Source organism: Macaca thibetana, chromosome 7, assembly GCF_024542745.1.
Source record: "Macaca thibetana thibetana isolate TM-01 chromosome 7, ASM2454274v1, whole genome shotgun sequence".
NCBI classification, from domain to species: domain Eukaryota; kingdom Metazoa; phylum Chordata; class Mammalia; order Primates; family Cercopithecidae; genus Macaca; species Macaca thibetana.
The window spans coordinates 17353755-17378437 of record NC_065584.1 but is presented as its reverse complement, the minus strand read 5'-3'; the positions used below and the strand labels follow the sequence as shown (position 1 = coordinate 17378437).

General features: G+C 43.5%; 1 protein-coding gene across 1 annotated transcript in view; it reads left to right on the top strand.

Annotated features, from left to right (window-relative positions):
• Positions 1 to 23256, top strand: part of PSMC1 (proteasome 26S subunit, ATPase 1) — a 1015066-nt gene extending 991810 nt beyond the window's left edge. The window contains exons 2-12 of the mRNA XM_050799114.1: positions 7932 to 7979; positions 10531 to 10584; positions 11465 to 11561; positions 14324 to 14448; positions 14678 to 14863; positions 15059 to 15187; positions 16069 to 16165; positions 18867 to 19056; positions 20040 to 20191; positions 20831 to 20985; positions 22903 to 23256. Coding sequence (XP_050655071.1) covers positions 7932 to 7979; positions 10531 to 10584; positions 11465 to 11561; positions 14324 to 14448; positions 14678 to 14863; positions 15059 to 15187; positions 16069 to 16165; positions 18867 to 19056; positions 20040 to 20191; positions 20831 to 20985; positions 22903 to 23037 — 1368 coding nt within the window. The 3' untranslated portion in view covers positions 23038 to 23256. The remainder of the gene's footprint in view (positions 1 to 7931; positions 7980 to 10530; positions 10585 to 11464; positions 11562 to 14323; positions 14449 to 14677; positions 14864 to 15058; positions 15188 to 16068; positions 16166 to 18866; positions 19057 to 20039; positions 20192 to 20830; positions 20986 to 22902) is intronic.
• The last annotated feature ends 1427 nt before the right edge of the window (positions 23257 to 24683 follow it).

The window sequence follows — 24683 nt, the reverse complement described above, 5'->3', positions numbered from 1 at the left end:
TTTTCAAACCTGAAATTTTCTCCTGGTCCCCTGCAAACCTCAGCAATCTTCCTGCAGGCAGAGCCCACATCATTTGGTATGATACAGACGGGACAAAATGAAGACTGTTATATGGAACAGCACCATTCTAAACATTCCCCGAGGTTCCCCCTTCTTAGGGTATCTCCATTATAGGGCTGCAACCAAACATGACGCCCTGCAGGAATACTCACCTAACAATGCCTCAGGACATCACTGAGGGGGTCTAACCAGGTAGAACGTTGCATAACAGTAGATATTGGGGATAATCAGTTGAGGCAATTGCCTGGTTATAATGGGAAAAAATCTAACTGCTGTAGCATGGCCTTTCCAAATAACCACCAGTCCTGTGCTTATGGCTGGATGCCCCTATCCAGGACCACAGGTGCTGACACTGCCTTTGAGGAACTATTTATGGGAGTTAATTAGGGGACAGAGGTCCCCGATGGGACAAATTCCACCCTAAGACCAGGGCGCTTCTGGGAAACCTTATGGAATACCCAGGCAAGGGTGTACTGAGGTGTAACCTCCACTCATGTAACAATTATATGGGATACCCAGCGGTTCTGGATTGACTCCATTTATCCAAATTGTACAAATGCCATCAGTATACAACAGCAACAGCATTCCTGGTGGATACACCAAAATTGGCCACCCAAAAAACTAAAGCATGACCTCAGTGGAGGAGTTGGAGCTGGGCTAGGCATATAGGGGCAAGCTGAGTTCATGGCTAATGAAGAGACATTCTTTAGAAAAAAATTCCCCATTGAAAATAGACCACATAGAAGGAATGCTATTGCAGGAAGAAAGAAAAGGATGGGAAGCTGCTTTAAAAGATAACACAGCACTCATCAAATGGATAAAAGAAACCAGAAAAACCATGAAAACATACTCCCAAAACCAAAGATGGGAACGAGCATGTATTCTTACCCAACAGGGGCTCATATCTATTTTACTACATATGGAATCTGGGGTGGCTATGAAGCAATGACCTACAATCCTCAGTACTGACGCACAATCCAGTCGCCTATGGAAAATATTTGGTCCCCCAAACTTATGGGGATTTTTGCACAGTAAACGTGACCTTAAACATTGTATTCTCAGCTGGGCACAGTGGCTCATGCCTGTAATCCCAGCACTTTGGGAGGCTGAGGCGGGCGGATCACCTGAAATCGGGAGTTTGAGACCAGCCTGACCAACGTGGAGAAGCCCTGTCTCTACTAAAAATACAAAATAAGCCAGACGTGGTGGCTATGCCTGTAATCCCTGCTATTCAGGAGACTGAGGCGGAAGAATCGCTTGAACCCGGGAGGCGGAGGTTACGGTGAGCTGAGATCATGTCACACCATTGCACTCCAGCCTGGGCAACTGAGCGAAACCCCATCTCAAAAAAAGAAAGAGGCCGGGCGCGGTGGCTCAAGCCTGTAATCCCAGCACTTTGGGAGGCTGAGACGGGCGGATAACGAGGTCAGGAGATCGAGACCATCCTGGCTAACACGGTGAAACCCCATCTCTACTCAAAAATACAAAAAACTAGCCGGGCGAGGTGGCGGGCGCCTGTGGTCCCAGCTACTCGGGAGGCTGAGGCAGGAGAATGGCGTAAACCCGGGAGGCAGAGCTTGCAGTGAGCTGAGATCCGGCCACTGCACTCCAGCCTGGGCGACAGAGCCAGACTCAGTCTCAAAAAAAAAAAAAAAAGCAAGCAAGCAAACAAACAACAACAACAAAAAAAAAACCATTGTATTCTCAGAGCACAGGCACCAAAGTTAAATGAGGCTCAAAGGTACTCTGTCATCCAACTGGCAGACATTGGGAGTATTGTAAACAATACAAGAATACTCCCTCTGGGAAATACTCCCCCTGGGCTATTTCAGCTGATAATAACACATGGCATCCATCTCCCTTTCAGGTTGTGAAAACAGAAAATGAGAATGGCTATGCCCTCAAACCACTTGGAAGCCTGAGTTTTCCCAGACTTGGCCTCTAATATCCACCCCCATGGCACATAGCATCTAGTGTATGGGGAAGGGCCATGTCTGTTGGGAGGGATGACAAAACGATACTGTATAATTATATGACTTCTCTTGTGACAAAACCTCTTTCCACGCCCCCGCCCCCCTCCCCACCCAAATACCAGTATTTGGGGCAATACAAAAGTGGTGGGAAAAATCGATTTGTCCACTGTTAACAAGTCCTACAACAATTTAGACATTGAGGGCCAGGCGTTCCTTGCATTTGATTTATACCCTCCTCAGGATGCTATACCTGTGGCAATAAAATGGCCGGAAGAGAGATTAAATTTATTGGACTCTGATTTAGTGTTGGTCCTATAATCCTCAAATAAGATTTATCATAAGGTTCAAATGACCCTTGATAAGGAGGGTAAACACATTGTGAGTCTGACCAAAGAATATGATGATGCATGCAGTGGTTTTTTGGCTGGTTAGGTTGTGTACTGCCCCCTGACTCTACCTATAACCTTCTTGGATGCCTAATCTTTGCCATCTTTATGGTATTTGTCACTGTATTAGCATTATAGATCTCTTGTAAATGTTATGCCAAATACAGCAAAAGGAAGAAGGCACAATTAAAGACCCAGATGATAGCTTGCAAAATAGATAAATTTGGAACTTTTTTTTAGACCAACCCTAGGCCTGACTCCTGCAACGGGAACTACAGGTAACTGCCACCACGCCCAGCTAATTTTTTCTTTTTTTGTATTTTTAGGAGAGACGGAGTTTCACCATGTTAGCCAGGCTGGTCTTGAACCCCTGACCTCAAGTGATCTGCCTTTCTTGGCCTCTCAAAGTGCTGGGATTACAGGCGTGAGCCACCACACCCAACCTTGATGACCTATCTTTTGCATAAAATGCATTGACATGAAATGCATCAGTCTTGACAGAGCCTCCTTGGAGAGTAAAGCAAACAAGCATTGGTAACAGACATTGAGGCTGAAAATGACTTTTTAAAATGCATTTAAACAGGCAAAATACCTGCCCTTAGGACAAAATGTAAATTAGAACAGCAGAAGCAATATTGGTTTGTAATAGTCTTTTCAGGGTAACTACAGGGTTTGCTGGGGCTACTCGATATTTCAGGATGCTTTAGATAAAACAAAAACCCATTGATTAAACCTTAACTTAATTTCTTTCAGATTTAGCATGTATTATTCAATGTGGTTGCTAAAAGTTATTTTTATCCAGTCATATGAAATATTTATTCTGATTGTCAGAATAAATTCTCATCTTATTTCATCTTTAAAAATGTTTTTGTTTTCTACTTCCTATTTTTGAAATGTATTTGCCAGAAAAATTAAATTTTAACAATCCTATATATTTATTTTCTCTTCCCTGAAATGAAAATGTTTAATCCTGATAATATCTTATAAAATTAATGTAATTATTCTGATTTTTATGCTTGATTCTTTTTTTTTTTTTTTTTTTTTTTGAGATGGAGTTTCGCTCTTGTTGCCCAAGCTGGAGTGCAATGGCGTGATCTCAGCTCGCTGCAACCTCTGCCTCCCGGGTTCAGGCGATTCTCCTGCCTCAGCCTTGCGAGTAGCTGGGATTACAAGCATGCGCCACCACGCCCGGCTAATTTTGTATTTTTAGTAGAGACGGGGTTTCTCCAAGTGTTAATTTAAAAATTCACACACACACATATTTACCCAAGAATACCATATATTTTATTATAATCCTTGCTTCACAGATAACTCATATTTTTAGCTACATAATTGCATTATTAAAAATTAAGAGAAACAAATATTAATTTTTTCTTACTATATAACTTTATAAATATATTATTTTAATTTTATCTTAACTGTTTCTGATTATTTGTCTTATGAGTTGCATTCTATAATTTATCTCTGTCATTCTAAAAATAATATTTCTTGATTTACATATGAAGAGGTTTGTGTAATTGAAAAATAAAAGTTGAGGGTTTTTTTTTTTTCCTCCCAAGTAATAAATCTGATTTGGCTAAATGGGTTGAAGTGGAGCACTAATTTTCCATTGGACATTTTTCAGAAATAGAATGCTCTAAAACTCTGCTGCTCCATGGCTTTGACAAAAATGTATTTAAAGAAAGTTAACTTTTAAATTCCTATGATCTTAAAATATTATGAAAAATATTGTATTTCCAGGCCAGGTGTGGTGGCTCACGCCTGTAAACCCAGCACTTTGGGAGGCCGAGGTGGGTGGATCACTTGAGGTCAGGAGTTTGAGACCAGCCTGACCAAGATGGTGAAACCTCCTCTCTACAAAAATTACAAAAATTAGCCAGGCATGGTGGCAAGTGCCTGTAGTCCCAGCTACTCAGGAGGCTGAGGCAGGAGAACGGCTTGAACCTGGGAGGTGGAGGTTGCAATGAGCCCAGATCGTGCCACTGCACTCCAGCTTGGGCAACAGAGCAAGACCCTGCCTCAAAAAAAAAAAAAAACTGTATTTCCAGGGGTATAATAAGATTAATGATATTAAAAATTTTCCAGTTCTTTTTCAGGCTATCAGTTTAAGCTCTGAGTGAAAGAGTAACATGTCTTCATGGATAGTATTTGGTAAGTCATGGGAAAGCCTCTTGGGTGCATTTCCCAGAAACTGAGAAACTGAATGACCCTAATCACTGGCGAACGAATTGTTTTGCACCTACAGTGTTTTCTAGTTCCTGGCAACCACATTGAAGAAAGACTTATTTCAAGTTATCATTAATAATAGATTTTGTGGATCAATCACTGTGTGATTTTTTTGTTTAGGATATAGGATTGGAAAGAATTGCATGACATTTTCATCACAAAATTATTTTCTTTCCCGTTCATGTGAATGAGAATTCTCAGCCCAAACATCTGTAAACAATAACTAACGAGACTAGAATTGGTGCTGAACCCTGCCTCATTCTGACATTGTTATATCCATCCATGGATAGGTGAAATGAACACTAACTTACCACAGACTGTATATCATCTTGATCAAGTGCATACTAGTGGCAACTGGTAATAACTCCAAATCCAGAAAACATTTTTAGCATGCAGGACCCAAAAGACACAGAAAATAAAATACATGAAAAAATTCTGACTTATAAAACTTTTGCAAAAATGTGCGAGAGGTCAATCAATAAAATGTTTTTCAGCATCAACATACACGATATTAGGATAAAAGTATGCATGATAAATGGAATGGAAATGTTCACTTCAAAGGGAAGAGATGAAAGCAAATATTTTCAATGCTAGAAAAAAGCCTGCGTACATAAGTTTGAAATGGATGAAATATCAAACTATCATGACAGTTAGATTCCTTTGTGTATATACATTAAAGTGTCAATACTTAAAACTTTCTGGCAAGTGGATCATTTGCAGCTATTTAAACTTATATGAAATTTAGATGCTAACCTAGAAATGTGTCAAGAAATACATTTTGCAAATTACTTTTGAGAATGCATGAAGAAATGTGTTTGAAGATCACTGTACCACTCTACCAAGAGATTATAAATTTTGAGTGGGATATGGGACCATCTAATATATGCACTGAATGAGGGCGCCAATGGCAATTTGTATATTAAAAAAAAATACTAATAAGGCCAGGTGCGGAGGCTCACACCTGTCACACTTTGGGAGGCCGAAGTGGGTTTATCACTTGAGGTCAGGAATTGGAGACCAGCCTGGCCAGCATGGTGAAACCCCATCTCTACTAAAAATACAAAAATTAGCTAGGCATGGGGATGGGTGCCTGTAATCCCAGCTACTTGGGAGGCTGAGGCAGGAGAATTGCTTGAACCCGGGAGGTGGAGTTGAGCCAAGATTGTGTCACTGCACTCCAGCATGGGTAACAGCATGAGACCTTGTCTCAAAATAATAATAATAATCAGAGTAGCTGATACCTAGAGCAATTGTCCTATGCCAGGTGCAATTCTCAGCATTTTACTTTAGTCCTTAAACAATGGCACCATGAGGGAAGAACTATAAAGGTCCCCATTTCACAGACGACAGAACTGAGACACAACAACACAGCTCACTGGTGACAAGGCTGGAAAGGAGACCTGGCGGTGGGGCCCACATTGTTAACCCCTTGGCTGTTTGCCTAGTAATTATTCTTATTTTTTAAATAAAAAGTCATTCTGATGGCTTCTTCCAACACACGAATGGGCCCCTGGGCCACCAGGGCGTGGCTGCCCGGCTTTGTTGACCACTGTTCTGGAGTTCCGGCTCTAAAAATGTGGTGTATGAGCCACCCAGCCTCAGAATCCCTTGGGGTATCCGTTAAAATGTAGGTGTCTGGGCCCTGCCATGGGCCTACAGAATCACAGTCTCTGGGGGATGGCACCAGAGTCTGCATTTTGTCAGCATCTGGGCTGGTTCTGATGTGCTTGAGGTTGCGGGAGGGCTATTGAACAGGATGCACACTTGCCTCTGGCACCTGCCCTCTGTCCACCTCGGCCCCGCCCCCTCTGTCCACCCTGGCCCCACCAGGGTGGGAGGTTGGAAATTGCAAGTGGAAAAGAGGGAGAGTTGTGGAGATGGCTGTTAACCAGGTGGGGAAGATTGAGAGAGTCAGCCATAAGGCAAAATCGATGAACGGGGACGGGCGCGGTGGCTCACGCCTGTAATCCCAGCACTTTGGGAGGCTGAGGTATGCAAATCACTTGAGTCAGGAGTTCAAAACCAGCCTGGCCAACATGGTGAAACCTCATCTCTACTAAAAATGCAAAAAATTAGCCGGGTGTGGTGGCTGGTGCCTGTATTCCCAGCTACTTGGAAGGCTGAGGCAGGAGAATCGCTTGAACCTAGGAGGCAGAGGTTGCAGTGAGCTGAGATCACACCACTGCACTCCAGCCTGGGCAATGAGAGTCTCTTAAAAGAGAGAGAGAGAGAGAGAGAGAGAGAGAGAGAAAGTAGGGTTGCTATGCATTAAGAGGGCACTTCCTCCATCAGCATGTCCTCCAGAATTAAGGTCTTCAGTTTTAGTCCTCAGCCTATATTTCTTTGCACGTGTCACCATCTCAGGAACCCCATACTTTTCCAGGTTATACACAGATTGCCTAGACCTTCCATACCACACTGGCATTGCTTTCAGCATGTATGAAGGGATAATCATCTTGCCCCATCCTATCGTGTGATTTCATATGTCATGTACACTAGATGCCAAATTTGTTAACAGAGGTCGATAGTGCTAAGACTTTCCATTACCGTGTTCCAGTAATGATAAAAAGGAAGAAGTGTACCTGTTGTGTGTTCATAAGGGAAATATTTTTAGTATTTCACAACTAAAATCCCTAAATTAATCTGGAGCAGAAAAAAAAAAATCCATCTCTCCAGAAAGATGCAGCATTTTGAGCACTTGTTAATGGAATTTCCAGAAATAGAAGGGATTCTTGCCATTTTTCTGATGTCCTGGAGGGTGTAACAAATGATTAACTTTACCAATCAGCTTCAAGAAGAGGAATTTAAGACATCTGGCATCATCACAAGTCACAGGTCATCAGAAAAAGACAGGTTTAGATGACTCATTACACACACACATACTCCCAGGTGTGCAGGTTAATTCCAGAAGCTGAATAATAACTGAAATATTTGTGCAAATGTATATGTCAACTTCCCGGTTCCAAATGCCATTCCAGTTTTTAGAACAATAAAGTTCTTACCAGTTATAAATTTTGCATAATTTAAATATTGTATATTTTCACGATTGTCCTAGCTCTTTGACAGTTGGGGTCATTGTCTTAAGTTGTTCACTAGCGCCTCATAACGGGTATTCAAAATTTCTTTCAAGTAAAATATTTATAAAGTTCACGTTATGCCTATAAATTACTGCGTTGCCCTAGTTCGCCCGCACAAGCCCTTAGAGCACAACTTGGTCTGCGCACAATTTGGTTCCTATCGGCTTCCGTAGCGTCCCTAACGACTTCCGCCTCTGGCGGGCCGCCGTGGTGGAGGAACTTCCGGCAGCGGCAGCTCAAGTGGCCAAGGCAAGATGGTGAGTGACTAAGGATTTCTTTCCGCTGGTGGTCGCAGTGCGATGGGGTCGCCGCGGCCTGAGGCGAGAGACAGAGGCGGCTGCCCGAGGAACTGAGACTGCCCTCTTCTCCTCCTGCCGGCCTGATCTTCTCGCCGGGTGGAGGCTCCCAGGGACCGCGCTCAGGTCCACCGCGGGCCAGGGCCGACTAGCGGGCCTTACCCGGGGGTCCTGGGGCCGGGGCTCAGCGCAGAGAGGTCTCCTGCGTGGGCTTGTGGGGCGGCAGAACGGATCAGGTCCCCGGCTTTGCTGCTCCGCCGACCAGGGCTTTGCTGATCCGCGCTGGGAGTTTCGGGGGCGCCTCCTCGAGTCACTGGGAAAAATGCTTTTTGAGTCGGGCAGCCGAAGGGTGCTGGAGAAGAGGGTGGGATTCGTTCCACCTGAGGAGGGGAGAGCGGAGTCGTGGAAGGCCTTTCGGAGCTGGCGGCGTTTGAAGGAGGCCTTAAAGACGCTATTATGACAGGCGGAGCTCAAACGGAAAGGGCCCGTGGTGCAGTAGTAATAATAAAAGCAGCTAGCATTTATTCATCAATTCACTAAACAAGTATTTACTGAGCACTTGGTGTTTTCTTGTTGTTGTTGTTAAACTTTTGGCTAGCTTCTGTTCCAGACACTGAGGATACAGGGGGTGAGCGGGATTGATGAAGTCCCTGCCTTCATAGTGCGTACATTCTACAGCAGAAGGCAGACAATAATCAGAAATATGATGTCAGGGGTGGGGTGGTCATTGTTGTATGGTTATTGTATAGAAAGGGAAAACATGGAGGGGTGGCTGCTTTTTATAGAGTCAGCGAATGTCGCTCTGAGGAGGTGAAATTTGCGCGGACCGAAATTGAGGGAGTAACCCCTGCAGATGTCAGAGGGAAATGTCCAGGCAGAAGATACAGCACATGCAAAGAACCTGAGATGGGAATGTTTAACCTGTATCATGAACGCCAAGAAAGTCAAATCTCATAGAGGTCGTTTTGTTTTGTTTTTTTGAGACGGAGTCTTGGTCTGTCCAGGCTAGAGTGCAGTGGCGCGATCTCCGCTTCCCGGGTTCAAGCGATTCTCCTGCCTCAGCCTCCCAAGTAGCTGCGACTACAGGCGCCCGCCACTACACCCGGCTAATTTTTGTATTTTTGTAGATACGGCGTTTCACTATGTTGGCCAGGCTGGTCCTGAACTCCTGACCTTGTGATCCGCCCGCCTCGGCCTCCCAAAGTGGGATTACAGGCGTGAGCCACCGCACCCGGCCTCATAGAGGTCTTACACGGATTTCTGGGTAGTATTCTAAGCATGTGCCAAGTACTTTTCCAGCATTTTCTCATTTATTACAACAGTTCCCTCGAGGTAATTACTACTGTCCTTATTTTGATAAGGAAGAAATGGAAACACAGTAAGTGGCTGTGCTGCAACACAAACCCCATCGGTTTTTTCTAGAACAGTAGAGAAACACCTGGGTTTTGACATTCAGCAAACCTGAGTGTGATTTCTGGCTCCATCTCTGACAGGCTTTGTGACAACAGGCAAGTCATTTAAGCTCTCTGGGACTTAGTTTTCTTATCTGCAAATGGTGGGGGGGTAATGATAGTACCAATATCATAGTGTTTGTAAGAATTCAGTGGGATAATACTTGGGAGAATATTTAGGACACTGCTTGGCATATAGTAGGGGTTCAGTAATTGGTGTACTTGTTATTTGAGACTGAGAAACATGTAAAATGCCCAAGAGGTGAAGAAGTGTTGGTGTATTCATTTAGAAGTGCTGCGTGGGGCTGATCTGAGGGAGCTGAGTGGGCCCTTCTAATCAGGAAGTTCACTCATCTTCATATTTAAAATGCCACCATTTCTGAGACATTGTTCAGTGTTAAGCTTTGTCCTATAACTGAAGGGCCTTTTAAAATCCGGAATCCCACTGAGTTTATTAATACACTAAGTTCTTAACACCTTAAAGTGATAGAGCTTTTCAGATTGAGAAGAAAGACCTGCCCGGAAGCCCCCTGACTTTAGGGGTAGGAATTAGATAAGGTGCTATTGGAAGGAAAGTCTTCTGGATCTTGGTGTGATCTAAGTAAGGGGTAAATGATTGGTAAACATTTTCCAAGCGTGTAAAATGACTTAGCTTTCATAGCCTGATTTTATGGAATATATTCTTGGTAGCTTCAGTCTGGTAGTTTCCTATCAAAAGCTGGGAAGGTCCATATTTTCCCCTCAAGAGGGGGTGATCTTAAGACTCTCAGCCTCTTTGGTTATATCTACTTCTCAATAGAGTTGTTCTTGATTCTAAGATGCAATCAATTGCCAGGTGTACCGGTAATCCATCAAACATCTTTTCGGGGAAAAAGAAATTCTGCCACACTAAATGCACACATTGACTACAAGTATTACCTCTTGCGTTCAGAAATGTTGAAACGAGGGAGAAATGTTACAGACTCACAGGACACGTTACAGACTCACAGGACAGTATGAAGGCATTCTTTTCAAGTGATCATATTCTGAATTTACATCTGTGTCTGATTTTTCTCCCACAGGGTCAAAGTCAGAGTGGTGGTCATGGTCCTGGAGGTGGCAAGAAGGATGACAAGGTAAATATGCCAGATTTGTCCTGTGATACGAGCAAATTGTAGAAAATGTGGTCTCGGCTGAGAAGTTCTATGGGGATTCATGAGTTTTAAAAAGTAGAGTGATCCAGTAGTTTTTAAACTAGCCTGTCCTACAGATAGAATAAGTATGCTTATACTTTAGAAAAGGTTATTGACCTAACCATCAAATAGGTATTTAAGTGTGTAAAAGCAATGACCTTATAGAAGTATTAAAGTAAATTGCCTATAATTTTGGTGTCTAATATCCTGAGGTATGAAGATTGCCTCAGGTTACCTAAACTTTTGGCGTATAACTTGATTCTTACCCCTCTATACCTTATTGGAATAATATGACTCATTGTCACTTATGTGTGTGGTAAAAAGATTATATTTATTTTCATTTATTATTATTATTTGAGATGGAATCTTGCTCTGTCGCCCAGGCTGGAGTGCAGTGGTGCGATCTTGGCTCACTGCAACCTCTGCCTCTGTTCGAGCAATTCTCCTGTCTCAGCCTCCCGAGTAGCTGGGATTACAGGTGCCCACCACCACACCCGGCTAATTTTTGTATTTTTAGTAGAGACAGGGTTTCGCCATGTTGGCCAAGCTGGTCTCAAACTCCTGACCTCAAGTGATCTGCCTGCCTCAGCCTCCCAAATTGCTGGGATTACAGACGTGAGCCACCGCACCCAGCTTACATTTACTTATCATATTTACTTATTAAAATTGCAGGAATGTGAAACAAGTCAGGTTTTTAATAACATCCTAAAAGATCAGGAAAATTGTACCACCTGAAAATAGATGATGGTGGTACAGAAATAAATTTGTGTTTTAATATGATTTTCATGTGACTTTTTTTTTCCTGCTGTTCTAACAACTCAAGGACAAGAAAAAGAAATATGAACCTCCTGTACCAACTAGAGTGGGGAAAAAGAAGAAGAAAACGAAGGGACCAGACGCTGCCAGCAAACTGCCACTGGGTAATGACATGGCTCCTCCTTGCCATCTTTCCAGTTCTTAGGAGAAACCGTCTCTGTGCATGCAGCTTAGAGTCTGAAAGGGGAAACAGGAAGTAGAGGGCAACTGAAGCTCTAGCTTTGTGATTCAGTTTCACCTAACTCTTGAGTGTGACATTCCTCTAGGTTGGCATACAAGTTATCTTTTGTTTTAAAATACAGTATTATATGACTGTGTCTCACTTTAAGAAATGTCACCATTTTTCTTTAAAGGCTCCTTTAGTGGATTAAAAGTATAGTGTTAACTTGGGAGGCTAAGGCAGGAGAATCACTTGAACCTAGGAGGTGGATTGCAGTGAGCCAAGATTACGTCACTGTACTCTAGCCTGGATGACAGAACAAGACTCCATCTCAAAATAAATAAATAAAAGTATAGTTTTAAATTACAAAACGCAGGTTGAACTTTAGTAACTCAGAATCATGTGTATTTGAAATGAAATGCCACTGTGTTGAAATTCAGATCATGCAATGCCTGAAGTTACAATAAAATTTTTCAATGGCTTCCTGCCGAACATAGAATAAAATTCATACCAGACAACCTGACCCAGCCCACCTCTCCGATCTCAGCCCTGCCACTCCCCCTTGCTCATTGGACACACTGCTTGCCTTATGTTGTTTTGACTTTTGTACATATCAGGGCCTTTGCCCTCACTCATTCCTCTGCCTAAAATCTTCTTCTTCCCCCAGTTCTAATCATGGCTACTTGCTTCTCATCATCTCTCAGGCTTCAGCTCAAATACATCCCCAAACCCTCATCTAAATATGCTCCTCCCTGCTTAGAAGAAAAAACTAAGAAGAAATACTTAAACTACTTTAAAAAACATTGTTCAGTTAATTGAAGGAAATCAGTAAAACCAGCCATTTGTCTACCATAACAGATTGGTATGGTGCTGGTACAGAAAAAGACAGGCTACCAGAACAGAGTAGGAAGTCCAAAAACAGTCATGTTACATGGATATTTAATATACACTGAAGGTGCCACTTCAGGTCTGTGGGGAATAGGATGGGTTATTTAATATGCAAGGCATTTCCATCAGAGAAACGCAAATCAAAACCACAATGAGATACCATCTCATACCAGTTAGAATGGCGATGTGGAGAAAGAAATGGGAACACTTTTACACGTTGGTGGGGCTGTAAACTACTTCAACCATTGTGGAAGACAGTGTGGCGATTCCTCAAGGATCTAGAACTAGAAATACCATTTGACCCAGCCATCCCATTACTGGGTATATACCCAAAGGATTATAAATCATGCTGCTATAAAGACACATGCACACGTATGTTTATTGTGGCACTATTCGCAATAGCAAAGACTTGGAACCAACCCAAATGTCCAGTAATGATAGACTAGATTAAGAAAATGTGGCACATATACACCATGGAATACTATGCAGCCATAAAAAAGGATGAGTTCACGTCCTTTATAGGGACATGGATGAAGCTGGAAACCATCATTCTGAGCAAACTATTGCAAGGACAGAAAACCAAACACCGCATGTTCTCACACATAGGTGGGAATTGAACAATGAGAACACTTGGACACAGGGTGGGGAGCATCACACACTGGGGCCTGTTGTGAGGTGGGGGGAGGGGGGAGGGATAGCATTAGGAGATATACCTAATGTAAATGACGAGTTAATGGGTGCAGCACACCAACATGGCACATGTATACATATGTAACAAACCTGCATGTTGTGCACATGTACCCTAGAACTTAAAGTATAATAACAAAACATTTTTTAAGTATATATAAAAGGCATTTCAAAAATTTTTGTCCAAAGAAAATGAATTAGATTCTTGACTCTTGCCAAATGGAATACAGGTATATGTGTGAAAATAAATAAATGAAAATTAACCTTAGGGAAGAAGAAAGTTTTTGAAGTAAATGGGAAAACCCAGAAACCATAAAAGAAAAGGTTGACATATTTGTCTATAAAAATGATACAATTCCCAGCACTTTGGGAGGCCAAGGCGGGTGGATCACAAGGTCAGGAGATTGGAACCATCCTGGCTAACATGTTGAAACCCCATCTCTACTAAAAATCCAAAAAGTTAGCCAGGTGTAGTGGCATGCGCCTGTAATTCCAACTACTCAGGAGGCTGAGGCAGGAGGATCACTTGAACCCAGGAGGCAGAGGTTGCAATGAGCCGAGATGGTGCCACTGCACTCCAGCCTGGGTGACAGAGCAAGACTCTGTCTCAAAAAAAAAAAAAAAAAAAAAAAAAAAGACACAATTCCTCTGTGACTTGAGACTTCAAAGCCAAAAGAAACAATAATACATGGAAAACATTTGCCATATATGTGATAAACAGGGTTAATATCCCTGATATTTCAAAATTTTACAAATAGGTGAGTGTGTATACAGCCAGCATGCAACAGTGTATATACTGGACTGAGACACATATGTAACTTTTTATTAGTACCTATGGGAAAAAATGAACCAGACCCAGGTATCTGATGGGTCAGTAGCTTTTTTCTTCTTTATACAGACTTTTCAGCCAAGGGGCTAGCTATTTGGTCATAAACCCCATCCCCATTTTGAAAGTCTTGATTATATAACGGCCAAACTCCCCTTTCCATTTTGGCACCTGCTTACTTAGAGTTACTAAACTGAATTTTTCTGAAGCTATCTCCAACAAAAATGAGCTTATTTTAAAATCTTAATTCCTTTCTTGCAAACTTCAGGGTCCACGTATAATGAAACTTGATATTTTAATTTCAGTGACACCTCACACTCAGTGCCGGTTAAAATTACTGAAGTTAGAGAGAATTAAAGACTATCTTCTCATGGAGGAAGAATTCATTAGAAATCAGGAACAAATGAAACCATTAGAAGAAAAGCAAGAGGTGAGTTGAAAAGTTACTTCATTTTCTTTTTTACAAATTGAATTCTATTTAGAACCTAAAATTGTCAACAAATAAATGAAATTCAAGTAGTTGAACCTGTCCAGGCTTTCATGAAGTATTATTAGTTGCCTTTTACTAAGCATCAGCTGCTTTGCAAATCTACTGAACTATCAGGATCATCTACTTTTAGGTCTAGTCTGCTTTTTTCCCTTGGCATTTTCATACATAGGAGGAAAGATCAAAAGTGGATGATCTGAGGGGGACCCCGATGTCAGTAGGAACCTTGGAAGAGATCATTGATGACAATCATGCCATCGTGTCTACATCTGTGGGCTCAGAACACTACGTCAGCATTCTTTCATTTGTAGACAAGGATCTGCTGGAACCTGGCTGCTCGGTCCTGCTCAATCACAAGGTGAGGTGATAGTCTTTTTCAAAAGCCCATGGAAGTGCTTTCTCTTTTCACTTAGATCCATCTTCCTGTCCCATGGAAGTAGATCACCAAAGCACTCCTGAGGCAGGAGAAGGATGTCATGATTGGCATCGCTTTGCTGTAAACAGATCCAGCGAACCTCACGTTCCTGTGTTAAACGTTGATGTTTCCTGTTAGGTGCATGCCGTGATAGGGGTGCTGATGGATGACACGGATCCCCTGGTCACAGTGATGAAGGTGGAAAAGGCCCCCCAGGAGACCTATGCGGATATTGGGGGGTTGGACAACCAAATTCAGGAAATTAAGGTATTATTGGTAACCATCTCTGGGTTTTTTCTGAGTTTTGGTTTCTGCTGTCCCATTTAGGATACTTTGGAATTGTTTGATATGTTTGCTTGTTTATTAATCAAACCAGTAGCTGAGACAGAGCTTGCCAGTTGTGGTATTTTTGTATTTGTTAATACTGAGTTAGGTGATAGAAATAACAATCAGTTGTGTGATGGTTCCTGCAGCAGCTGCAGCTTCATTCTTTTTATATGTAATGTTGACTGCATTGTCTGTGTGAATATGTAATGTTTCTGACTGTGTTGACTTCAGTTGTGTTTATCTGGAAGCCTCCAGTGCTTTGTGGAGCTAGCATGTGTACTTGCACACATTTAGACAGTGGTGGGGTTGGAGCATAATCCCAGTGCCTTCAGCGGCCCTGGGGGCTGCAGGGGATATGGTCATTGAGGATGGCTGTGGGCTGTCTGCATGTTCTTTCATAGGGAAGTCATTCTGAGCCATCACAGATCTCTGCCAAGGACCTCTGAGGCAGCTGAGAAATAGCCATAATGTCCCTAGATGGGAAGAGCCTTTCCCGGTCCTATCTGTAGTTTAATTGAAAAGGGTGAACTTTAGCTTTCTTAAGTCTCTCTTGCTCAAGAAGAGCTCCAGGCTGACTTCTACTAGAAAGTAAAAGGGGAATTGGGTGTGACAGGGAGATGGAATGGGTGCAGGGAACTCAAGTAGGACAGGTGTCATCTTCAGTATGTCTTTGCTGCTAATAGAAATCAAGCACATTGTCTCTAAGAAGAGGAATTGAGATTTTTACTTATTTTTGTTGAAAGCAAGATATTCTTATGTTGCCAATTAGTAAATATGCTAATAATTTCAGTAAAGCCTTTCATTTTTACTACTTTTCATAGGAATCTGTGGAGCTTCCTCTCACCCATCCTGAATATTATGAAGAGATGGGTATAAAGCCTCCTAAGGGGGTCATTCTCTATGGTCCACCTGGCACAGGTATGCTCTGTTTTTGACACTTTCCAGGCACCTAGCTGGTCTCTTGAGTAGCAGCATTGGCTAGTTATAATTACTGAACTAGTAAGTGAGGACACCACAATTCCTTAGTTTAAAACAGGGCTGCTCAACCTTGTCTACATGTTGGAATCACCTTGGGAGCTTTCAAAATACTGATGCAAAAAAAAAAGCCTGAGCAACTTGGCGAAACCCCATCTCTATAAAAAATTAGCCGGGTGTGGTGGTGCATGCCTGTAGTCCCAGCTACCCAAGAGGCTGAGGTAGGGGGATCACCTGAGCCCTGGAGGTCGAGGCTACAGTGAGCTATGATCACACCACTGCATTCCAGCCTGGGCAACAGAGTGAGAACCTGTCTCAAAAAAAGAAAAAAAAAATATGAAAAAAAAAAAATGATGCCTGGCCCCATCCCCAAAGATTTTGATCTATTCATCTGGAGTATGGCCAAGCCTGGGAGCCATAGTGGAGAAGTGCTACTTTAAAAGCTCTATTCTGAGCATGGTGGCTCATGCCAGTAATCCCAGTACTTTGGGAGGTCAAGGTGGGTGGATGACTTGAGGCCAGGAGTTCAAGACCAGCCTGGCCTATGTGGCGAAACCCCGTCTCTACTAAAAATACAAAAACTGGCTGGATGTGGTGGTGCACATCTGTAGTCCAGCTACTCGGGAGGCTGAGGCAGGAAAACCACTCGAACCTGGGATACAGAGGTTGCAGTGAGCTGAGATCATGCCACTGCGTTCCAGCCTGGGTGACAGAGCGAGACTGTCTCCTAAAAAACAAAGCTCTATTCTGCGGTATCAGATTCATTTAAGCAGTCATTTGAGAGAATTGACAGTGTTCCTAAGAGGATCCATGCTGAGGGGTGCCCACAATGGAGAGACTGGGAGACGCCTGTACCCAGAGGCCGAGAGCTAGAAGAGATCGCTCTCCTACAGCCCCTCAACTTACAGCTTAGGAAATTATGTTTCAGAGCGGCCGGTGACTAGCCCAAGGCCCCTCTGGGAGTTGAGCTAGTAACAGGGCTGGAGCTGGAACACAGGCCTCCTGACCCACAGCTGTAGGCCCCCTGTGGGGCTCTAGCACTAAAGGGGCTGCGGTACAGGGCTGGGAGGCAGGACTGGACAGGCAAGTCTGTCAGAGGAGCAGGCAGCTTGTTCAGTGAGCCCTCTGACCACAGAAGCAGCCCAGGGGCTAGACTTGGCTGCTTCTGCACTGTAAGATCCTATCCACTGAAAAGGTCCTGTTTATTTTCTGTTCACCTTCCCTCACTGATGCTTTCAGGGAGCAGTTCAGCCTTTGCACCTGCTACTCTGCCTGTCTAAAAGGAACATCATTGCCACATGTTACAAAGCTGAGCTTTGTGTCAGCCATCCCATTTCTGGGAAGTCTTCCCTGTCACACACCAGCTAGCCGCCTCCACACTCCTCCTGTGCCGGCCTGAGGCTGCCAGTTCTGCCCCTAACTGCCTCTTTATCCTGAGGCACCCACCCAGCTCTTGCCAGGGTCCTCACAGACCACCAAAGGGTCCTAGGTCTTCCAATTCAAAAATTCTCAAGTTGGGCACTCTTTGCTGACTCTTGTTTTTCTTTTCTTTCTTTCTTTTTTTTTTTTTGAGGCGGAGTTTCACTCTTGTTGCCCAGGCTGGAGTGCAATGGCATGATCTTGGCTCACCGCAACCTCCGCCTCCCGGGTTCAAGCGATTCTCCTGCCTTAGCCTCCCCGGTTCAAGCGATTCTCCTGCCTCAGCCTCCTGAGTAGCTAAGATTACAAGCATGTGCCGGCTAATATTGTAATTTTTTTAGTAGAGACAGGGTTTCTCCATGTTGGTCAGGTTGGTCGTGAACTCCCAGCCTCAGGTGATCCTCCCGCCTCAGCCTCCCAAAGTGCTGGGATTACAGGCATGAGCCACTACGCCCGGCCGGCTGACTCGTTTTTAACCTGAAAGTGAAATATCAGCAAGTAGAGCAGTATTGGAAATGATGTTTGAGCTCTTCCCTGAGATCAGTGGGAGGAACTGCCTCTGCCTTGGAAGGGCATGTCACAGCAGCTCTCACTGTGGGCTTCATCAAGAGCTGGTCCTGTCTCAGCTGTCTGAGCTGGCAGCAAGCCCACCCAGTAGCTACTCTTCTGGAGCAGCGGGCACTGCATGCCTGGAGCTCAGGAACACTGTGTGTGTCTCCTTAGGGCCAAAGCTAGGATTCCCAGACCTTTTTTTCCAGCCCTGATCGTTTCCTAGGAGTTTAGTTTGGCTCTCCAGCCCTGGGTTGGGTGGGTCAGGTTAATGTATGCAACTTTGAAGGGGCCCAAGAAAGGCTCAACCAGAGAAAAAAATGAGATTTATTTCATTAATAGTACGAAGCATTTCTTCATACGGGTAATTATAGTTCGCAGTTCTTCAGGGGAAACTGGGTCAAGGTTGGAAAATAACCAAGTAAAAAGTATTTTCTGATGTTATCATGATAAGTTTAGGAAAATAGCTAAGGATAATCCAAACATGTTAGTAGATTTTTCTAAATGTCCTCTTGTCTACTCAGGACAACGGAATGTGGTGACACCTGAATTGGTGACATGCCTTAGCATGGGGGCCCACCTGTTTTTGGTGTCCATTTAAGGTGGTAATGATACGAGTTTTTAAGTTAAAACAGCACTTGAGGTGTCTTTTTAAATCTTTTTTCATCTAAAATAGGTAAAACCTTGTTAGCCAAAGCTGTAGCAAACCAAACCTCAGCCACTTTCTTGAGAGTGGTTGGCTCTGAACTTATTCAGAAGTACCTAGGTGATGGGCCCAAACTCGTACGGGAATTGTTTCGAGTTGCTGAAGAACATGCACCGTCCATCGTGTTTATTGATGAAATTGACGCCATTGGGACAAAAAGGTAGACTTTCTCATGCTTATTTTGCCTTGTTTAGAGGGAACACCGCATAGTTCTTCTCTTGAGAATGAACCATCTCGGGGGGCTCTCTCTGTGGCCACAGTTCTTGCCGTGCGTGGCCTTCCATGGATGCTTTAGGCTCTGCTCTCCCAGGAGCCAGGTAACAACTGCCCAGGAGCTGTGAACGTCTGGAGATTGTTCAGTTGTGAATAACCATGTCTTGAGCACACACCCTGAGCCAGGACCATCTGGACTCTAGGGACACAGCTGTGAGCACAACAGCCTCTGCCCTGGAGGAGCTCACAGTCAGGTTGCAGGGATCAGACACCAAACATGGAAACAAAATAAATGATACAGTTTCAGGCACAGAAACTGCTATGGAAAAATATGATCTGTAACTTGGCTGATGGGGAGTGTCAGTCCATTTGTGCTGCTGTAACAAAATGCCTTGGGACTGGTATTTTGTATAAAGAATAGAAAATGTATTTCCCACAGGTCTGGAGGCTGAGAAGCCCAGGATCAAGGCACTGGCATTGATGTCTAGTGAGGGCTGCTCTCTGCTTCGGAGATGGCACTTGTTCTGCAAAGGGGACACATGTTCAGGAGACAAATGGAAGAGCAAAAAGGGCCTATGCTAGTTCCCTGCAGCATTTTTATAAGGAACACATGCTGTACAAGGCCTTTTTTTAATAAGGAACTCATGCAGTATAAGGCTCTGCCTCATGCCTTTAGCCCTTTCCAAAAGGCCTCATCTCTTAACCACCTAGTAGGGATTAAGTTTCAACACATAAATTTGGGGAAATACATTCAGACCATGGCAAAGGGTGCTGAATTTATTTTTTCCTGAGCGTAATTGAGGGAGTGCCATGTGAGTTAAACAGGAATGTTTGTTAAGGTGTTTTGTCACAATGAAGTCTTTGCTGTAATTTCTCTTGAGCAGGTGATCAGTTGGGTCTTCATTCCTTCCCTTTTTTTTTTCCCCAAAGATATGACTCCAATTCTGGTGGGGAGAGAGAAATTCAGCGAACAATGTTGGAACTGCTGAACCAGTTGGATGGATTTGATTCTAGGGGAGATGTGAAAGTTATCATGGCCACAAACCGAATAGAAACTTTGGATCCAGCACTTATCAGGCCAGGTTAAATTTGCTTTTGTTTCGTCATGGAGATTAATGTGTTTATATATTTAAATGTGCTTTGGGAGGCCTATAAAATGATACATAAAAAAGCAAAAACTGCAGTGAAACTTAGGATAATTTACCAAAAATAGGTCCCCTTGAGATGAGTGTTAAGAGAACATGATAGTCTATGCACCTCGGCCCTTTGAATTCCAGTCTTATGTCTTGATCTTTTCTTTTCCATAATATTCCTTTTTTAGCCTCAAGAACTGGCTGCTTTTTCTGGAAGAAATAATTCATGTGATGGTAGGATTTGTTGTTTTTACTTTCAGGTAGCATCAGAAGAAACAGTGATTTGTTTGCTGTCTTTTGTAATGTTTTTAACACGATAGGTCTGTCCAATTTCACTCAGGACTTGCTCCTTTCATTTATTTCTGAAGGTAGCAAAGTAGACAGAGTTTCTTTTAAATGAAGAGAATTCAAATGTAGAAATTTACAAACTACAAAAATGTATGGTTACTTTTTAAGATTTGGACATCCTTCCCACAGAATACTGTCTGACTGAAACTTCATATGTAAGGAGATGGGCTGAGGCCTCTGAGCCATGGCCAAGCCTGGGTTTTGATGGTGGTGTGACTTAAAAACTTTTCATACCTGCAGGCCGCATTGACAGGAAGATTGAGTTCCCCCTGCCTGATGAAAAGACGAAGAAGCGCATCTTTCAGATTCACACAAGCAGGATGACGCTGGCTGATGATGTAACCCTGGATGACTTGATCATGGCTAAAGATGACCTCTCTGGTGCTGACATCAAGGTGAGAGCCTAGCCGTGTCAGCTCATTTCTGGTAATGTGGCTGTCAATCAGGAAAAAGTCTATACATGCTCTTGGGATGGTGGTTGGCCTGGACAGATGGGTGTCTGTATTTTAATCATCATACTGGTTTATGATTACATCCAAATAGTATATGTGCTTGTTATTTGAAGTCATTTTTAATGCATCATTTTATGCAGTGAATGACCCTAAGGCTGTAGCCACAAGGCTGAGTTGCTGGTACTAAGCTGCCTTAGGCCCAGGTGACTTTCTCAAGGTGTGTCCAATGTAGCTGCTCAGTCCCAGGTCAAGGGAAGGATATGTCCTGGGAGAACTCTCCCCAGAGCTGCAGAGTGGGGACCAAGCACCCACCGCATTCATGTCCCAATCTGTGTTCTGGAAGGTTCTACCAGATTACACCTCTTGATTTTATGACAAATGTACATGAGTTAGGACATTTCCTCCCAGCTGACCAGAATTTACAGCAAGGCCTGGCAGTGTTGAATATGGGTTCAAGCTGCTTTCCCTGGGAAGAACTGGGTTTTTGTCGGTCATAAGTGCCATGGTTAGGTAGGGACAGCACAAGCAGTGCCTTTCCAGGTCAGCACCTGCCCTGAGCCCACAGATCATTGGCAGTTAGTCGTAGAGAACTAGGTGTCTCTGTTGGTGAGTAAAATCTATCTTCTTTTTTAAAAACTGAAAGATCTTAACATTTTATTTTTAAGATAAAAACTTACTTTGACAATTTTCAAGCCTTCAAAAAAGTTGCAACAATAGCACAGTGATTTGCCAAGAGTTAACATTTTACCCATTTGCCTTTTCTCTTTCTATACACAAAACTTTCACCTGTACCATTTGAAGTAAATGACCTGATGGCCATCACCAAACAAACTTCCGCGCCAGGATTGTGTTTTTTGCCGCATCATGTTTTTGCCACAGTAATTACTGGCCAAAAGAAAAAGAAAACAGTAACCCATGTAACATGTTCATTTGCTGTCCCTCTCTATCTATTTCCTTCATTTCTCTTTCCTTTCTAAACAGATCAGTCCTAAAACAATAACAGTAACCCATGTAACATGGGTTATTGTTTTCTTTTACTTTGGGCAAGTAATTACTGAGAAATTAAATAGATTGGAATAAATGCTATACTCTATAGTATTATTCCATAGTATAGATACTGCCACTTAGAGTATCTAACCAGAATACATGTTCTCGTATGACTATAAGTAAATGAAATACACATATACTGTCAATTGCCTGTAAGTTTCAGGGCATAATGTCGTTTGTTTCCTAGGAATATTATTCTCTTTAAGGAAAGTGGTGCTGTAAGAATTTACTGACCTGCCAAGCCACATAGCTTGTTAGAACCTAAGCCAAAACTAGAACCCACAGCCCCGACCCTTAGGCCAGTCTTCTTAGTTACAGTAACTCCCAGTTTAAGCCACTTCACATCCTTTCAGAAAATAGGATGCTTAAAATATTTTTTAAAATCAAAATCTTTCCCAAATAAGCAATTTGTGTTTAGTCTAGGTGTCTTATGCTTTATTTCAGAATAGATTTTTTTTTTTTGAGATGGAGTTTCGCTCGTTGCCCAGGCTAGAGTACGGTGGCATGATCTTGGCTCACTGCAACCTCCACCTCCCGGGTTCAAGCAATTCTCCTGCCTCAGCCTCCCGAGTAGCTGGGATTACAGGTGCCTGCCACCGTCCCTGGCTAATGTTTTCTATTTTTAGTAGAAACGGGGTTTCACCATGTTGGCCAGGCTGGTCTTGAACTCCTGACCTCAGGTGATCCGACTGCCTTGGTGCTGGGATTACAGGTGTGAGCCACTGCGCCCAGCTTTAGAATAGCTTTTTCGGAATTCCTTGTTAGAATAAAAATAAGTATTTCACTTTCTGAACACACTGTTCTTTCTTACAGGCAATCTGTACAGAAGCTGGTCTGATGGCCTTAAGAGAACGTAGAATGAAAGTAACAAATGAAGACTTCAAAAAATCTAAAGAAAATGTTCTTTATAAGAAACAGGAAGGCACCCCTGAGGGGCTGTATCTCTAGTGAACCACGGCTGCCATCAGGAAAATGGTTGGGAAATTTCCCAATCCCTGAAAGGGATGAAGTTCTGGGAGTTGCCTAGAGGAATCCCTATTCCCATTGATTTTTATTAGCAAAGCATCCTGTGTCTTTTGGAGTACGATGTGTAAATGCCCATTGGGTGGTCTGTCTGTTGGTCACTGTGCAGCAGTCTGCTTCCCAATAAAGCGTGCTCTTTCACAAGCACTTCCTGTTTCTGCAGTCTCCACACACACCTACCGCTCAGCAGCAGCCTGTGGGTGGACCCAGCTGCAGGGAAGCCTGTGGATAGGAACTCAGGCTGCAGTCACAAGGAGTGTGGACCTCACTATGCGTTCCCCGCGTCACACCCCCAGAGCTGGCATTCAACAGTAATTACAGCGGGAAATGGTCACTACCACAGAGCCAGGGATATTCGTTGTTTAATAAAGGCTGAATTAATGTGGCTGTTGCTTCTAAAGGAAGTCCAGCATTCCTTTTTGGAAGTTTTGTGGACCGTGCGTGTTTCAGCACTCTGAGGGCAGAAAATAACTACTGGTGTTCCCAAGAGACTGAGGATTCCTAGAGATATCTTGAAAGCCCTTGTTCTTGGGCTTAGAAACCTCATCCCTTTCAAGGTGTTCAGAAACATGTCAGAACTTCCCCTTCCCTTTCTTCATCTATTTCCTTCATTTCTCTTTCTGAACAAATCAGGCCTAATGCTATTAAGTGGGGCAGATCAAGGTAAGCATTCCCTCGACAGGTGGCCTGGCGTGGGTTGTAGGGGCCCATGTTGAATGAGGAGGGTGTATTCGTTTTTTGTTAATACCATAACAAGTTACCGCAGGGTTTAAAAACAGCACAATTTGGCCAGGCACAGTGGCTCATGCCTGTAATCCCAGCACTTTGGGAAGCTGAGGCAGGCGTATCACAAGGTCAGTAGTTCAAGACCAGCCTGGCCAACATGGTGAAACCCCATCTTTACTAAAAATACAAAAATTAGCCATGCATGGTGACGGGCGCCTGTAGTCCCAGCTACTCAGGAAGCTGAGGCAGGAGAATCGCTTGAACCCAGGAGGCGGAGGTTGCAGTGAGCTAAGATCGCGTTGTTGCACTCCAGCCTGGGTGACAGAGCGAGACTCCGTCTCAAAATTAAATTAAATTAAAAAAAAAAAAGTGAAAACCACAATTTAATCTCAGTCCTGTTGGTCAGAAGTCCAACACGGGTGTCTCCAGGCTAAAGTCATGCTGTTGGCAGGACCGTTCTCTCTGGCATCTCTAAGGGAGAATCCGTTTCCTTTCTGAGCATTGTTGGCAGAATTCTGTTTCTTGGAGTTGTGGGGCCGAGGTCAGCATTTCCCTGCTGGCTGCCAGCTGAGGCCTTTGCCAGTCTGTGAAGGCCACCCTCCCTCCTGACTCGCGGCCCTTCATCTTCCGCCTGCAGCAGCAGGCCCAGTCCCTCTCTCCAGCTGACCCTTCTTTCTCTCTGCCTTTTCTACTCTTAGGGACCCTTGTGATTACATTGGACCCACGCAGATAATCCAGGATAATTTCCCTGTTTTAAAGTTTACGATCTTAATTTTTATCTGCAAAGTTCCTTTTGCCATGTAACATCCACAGGTTCCAGGGCTTAGGGTGTGGCCATCTTTAGG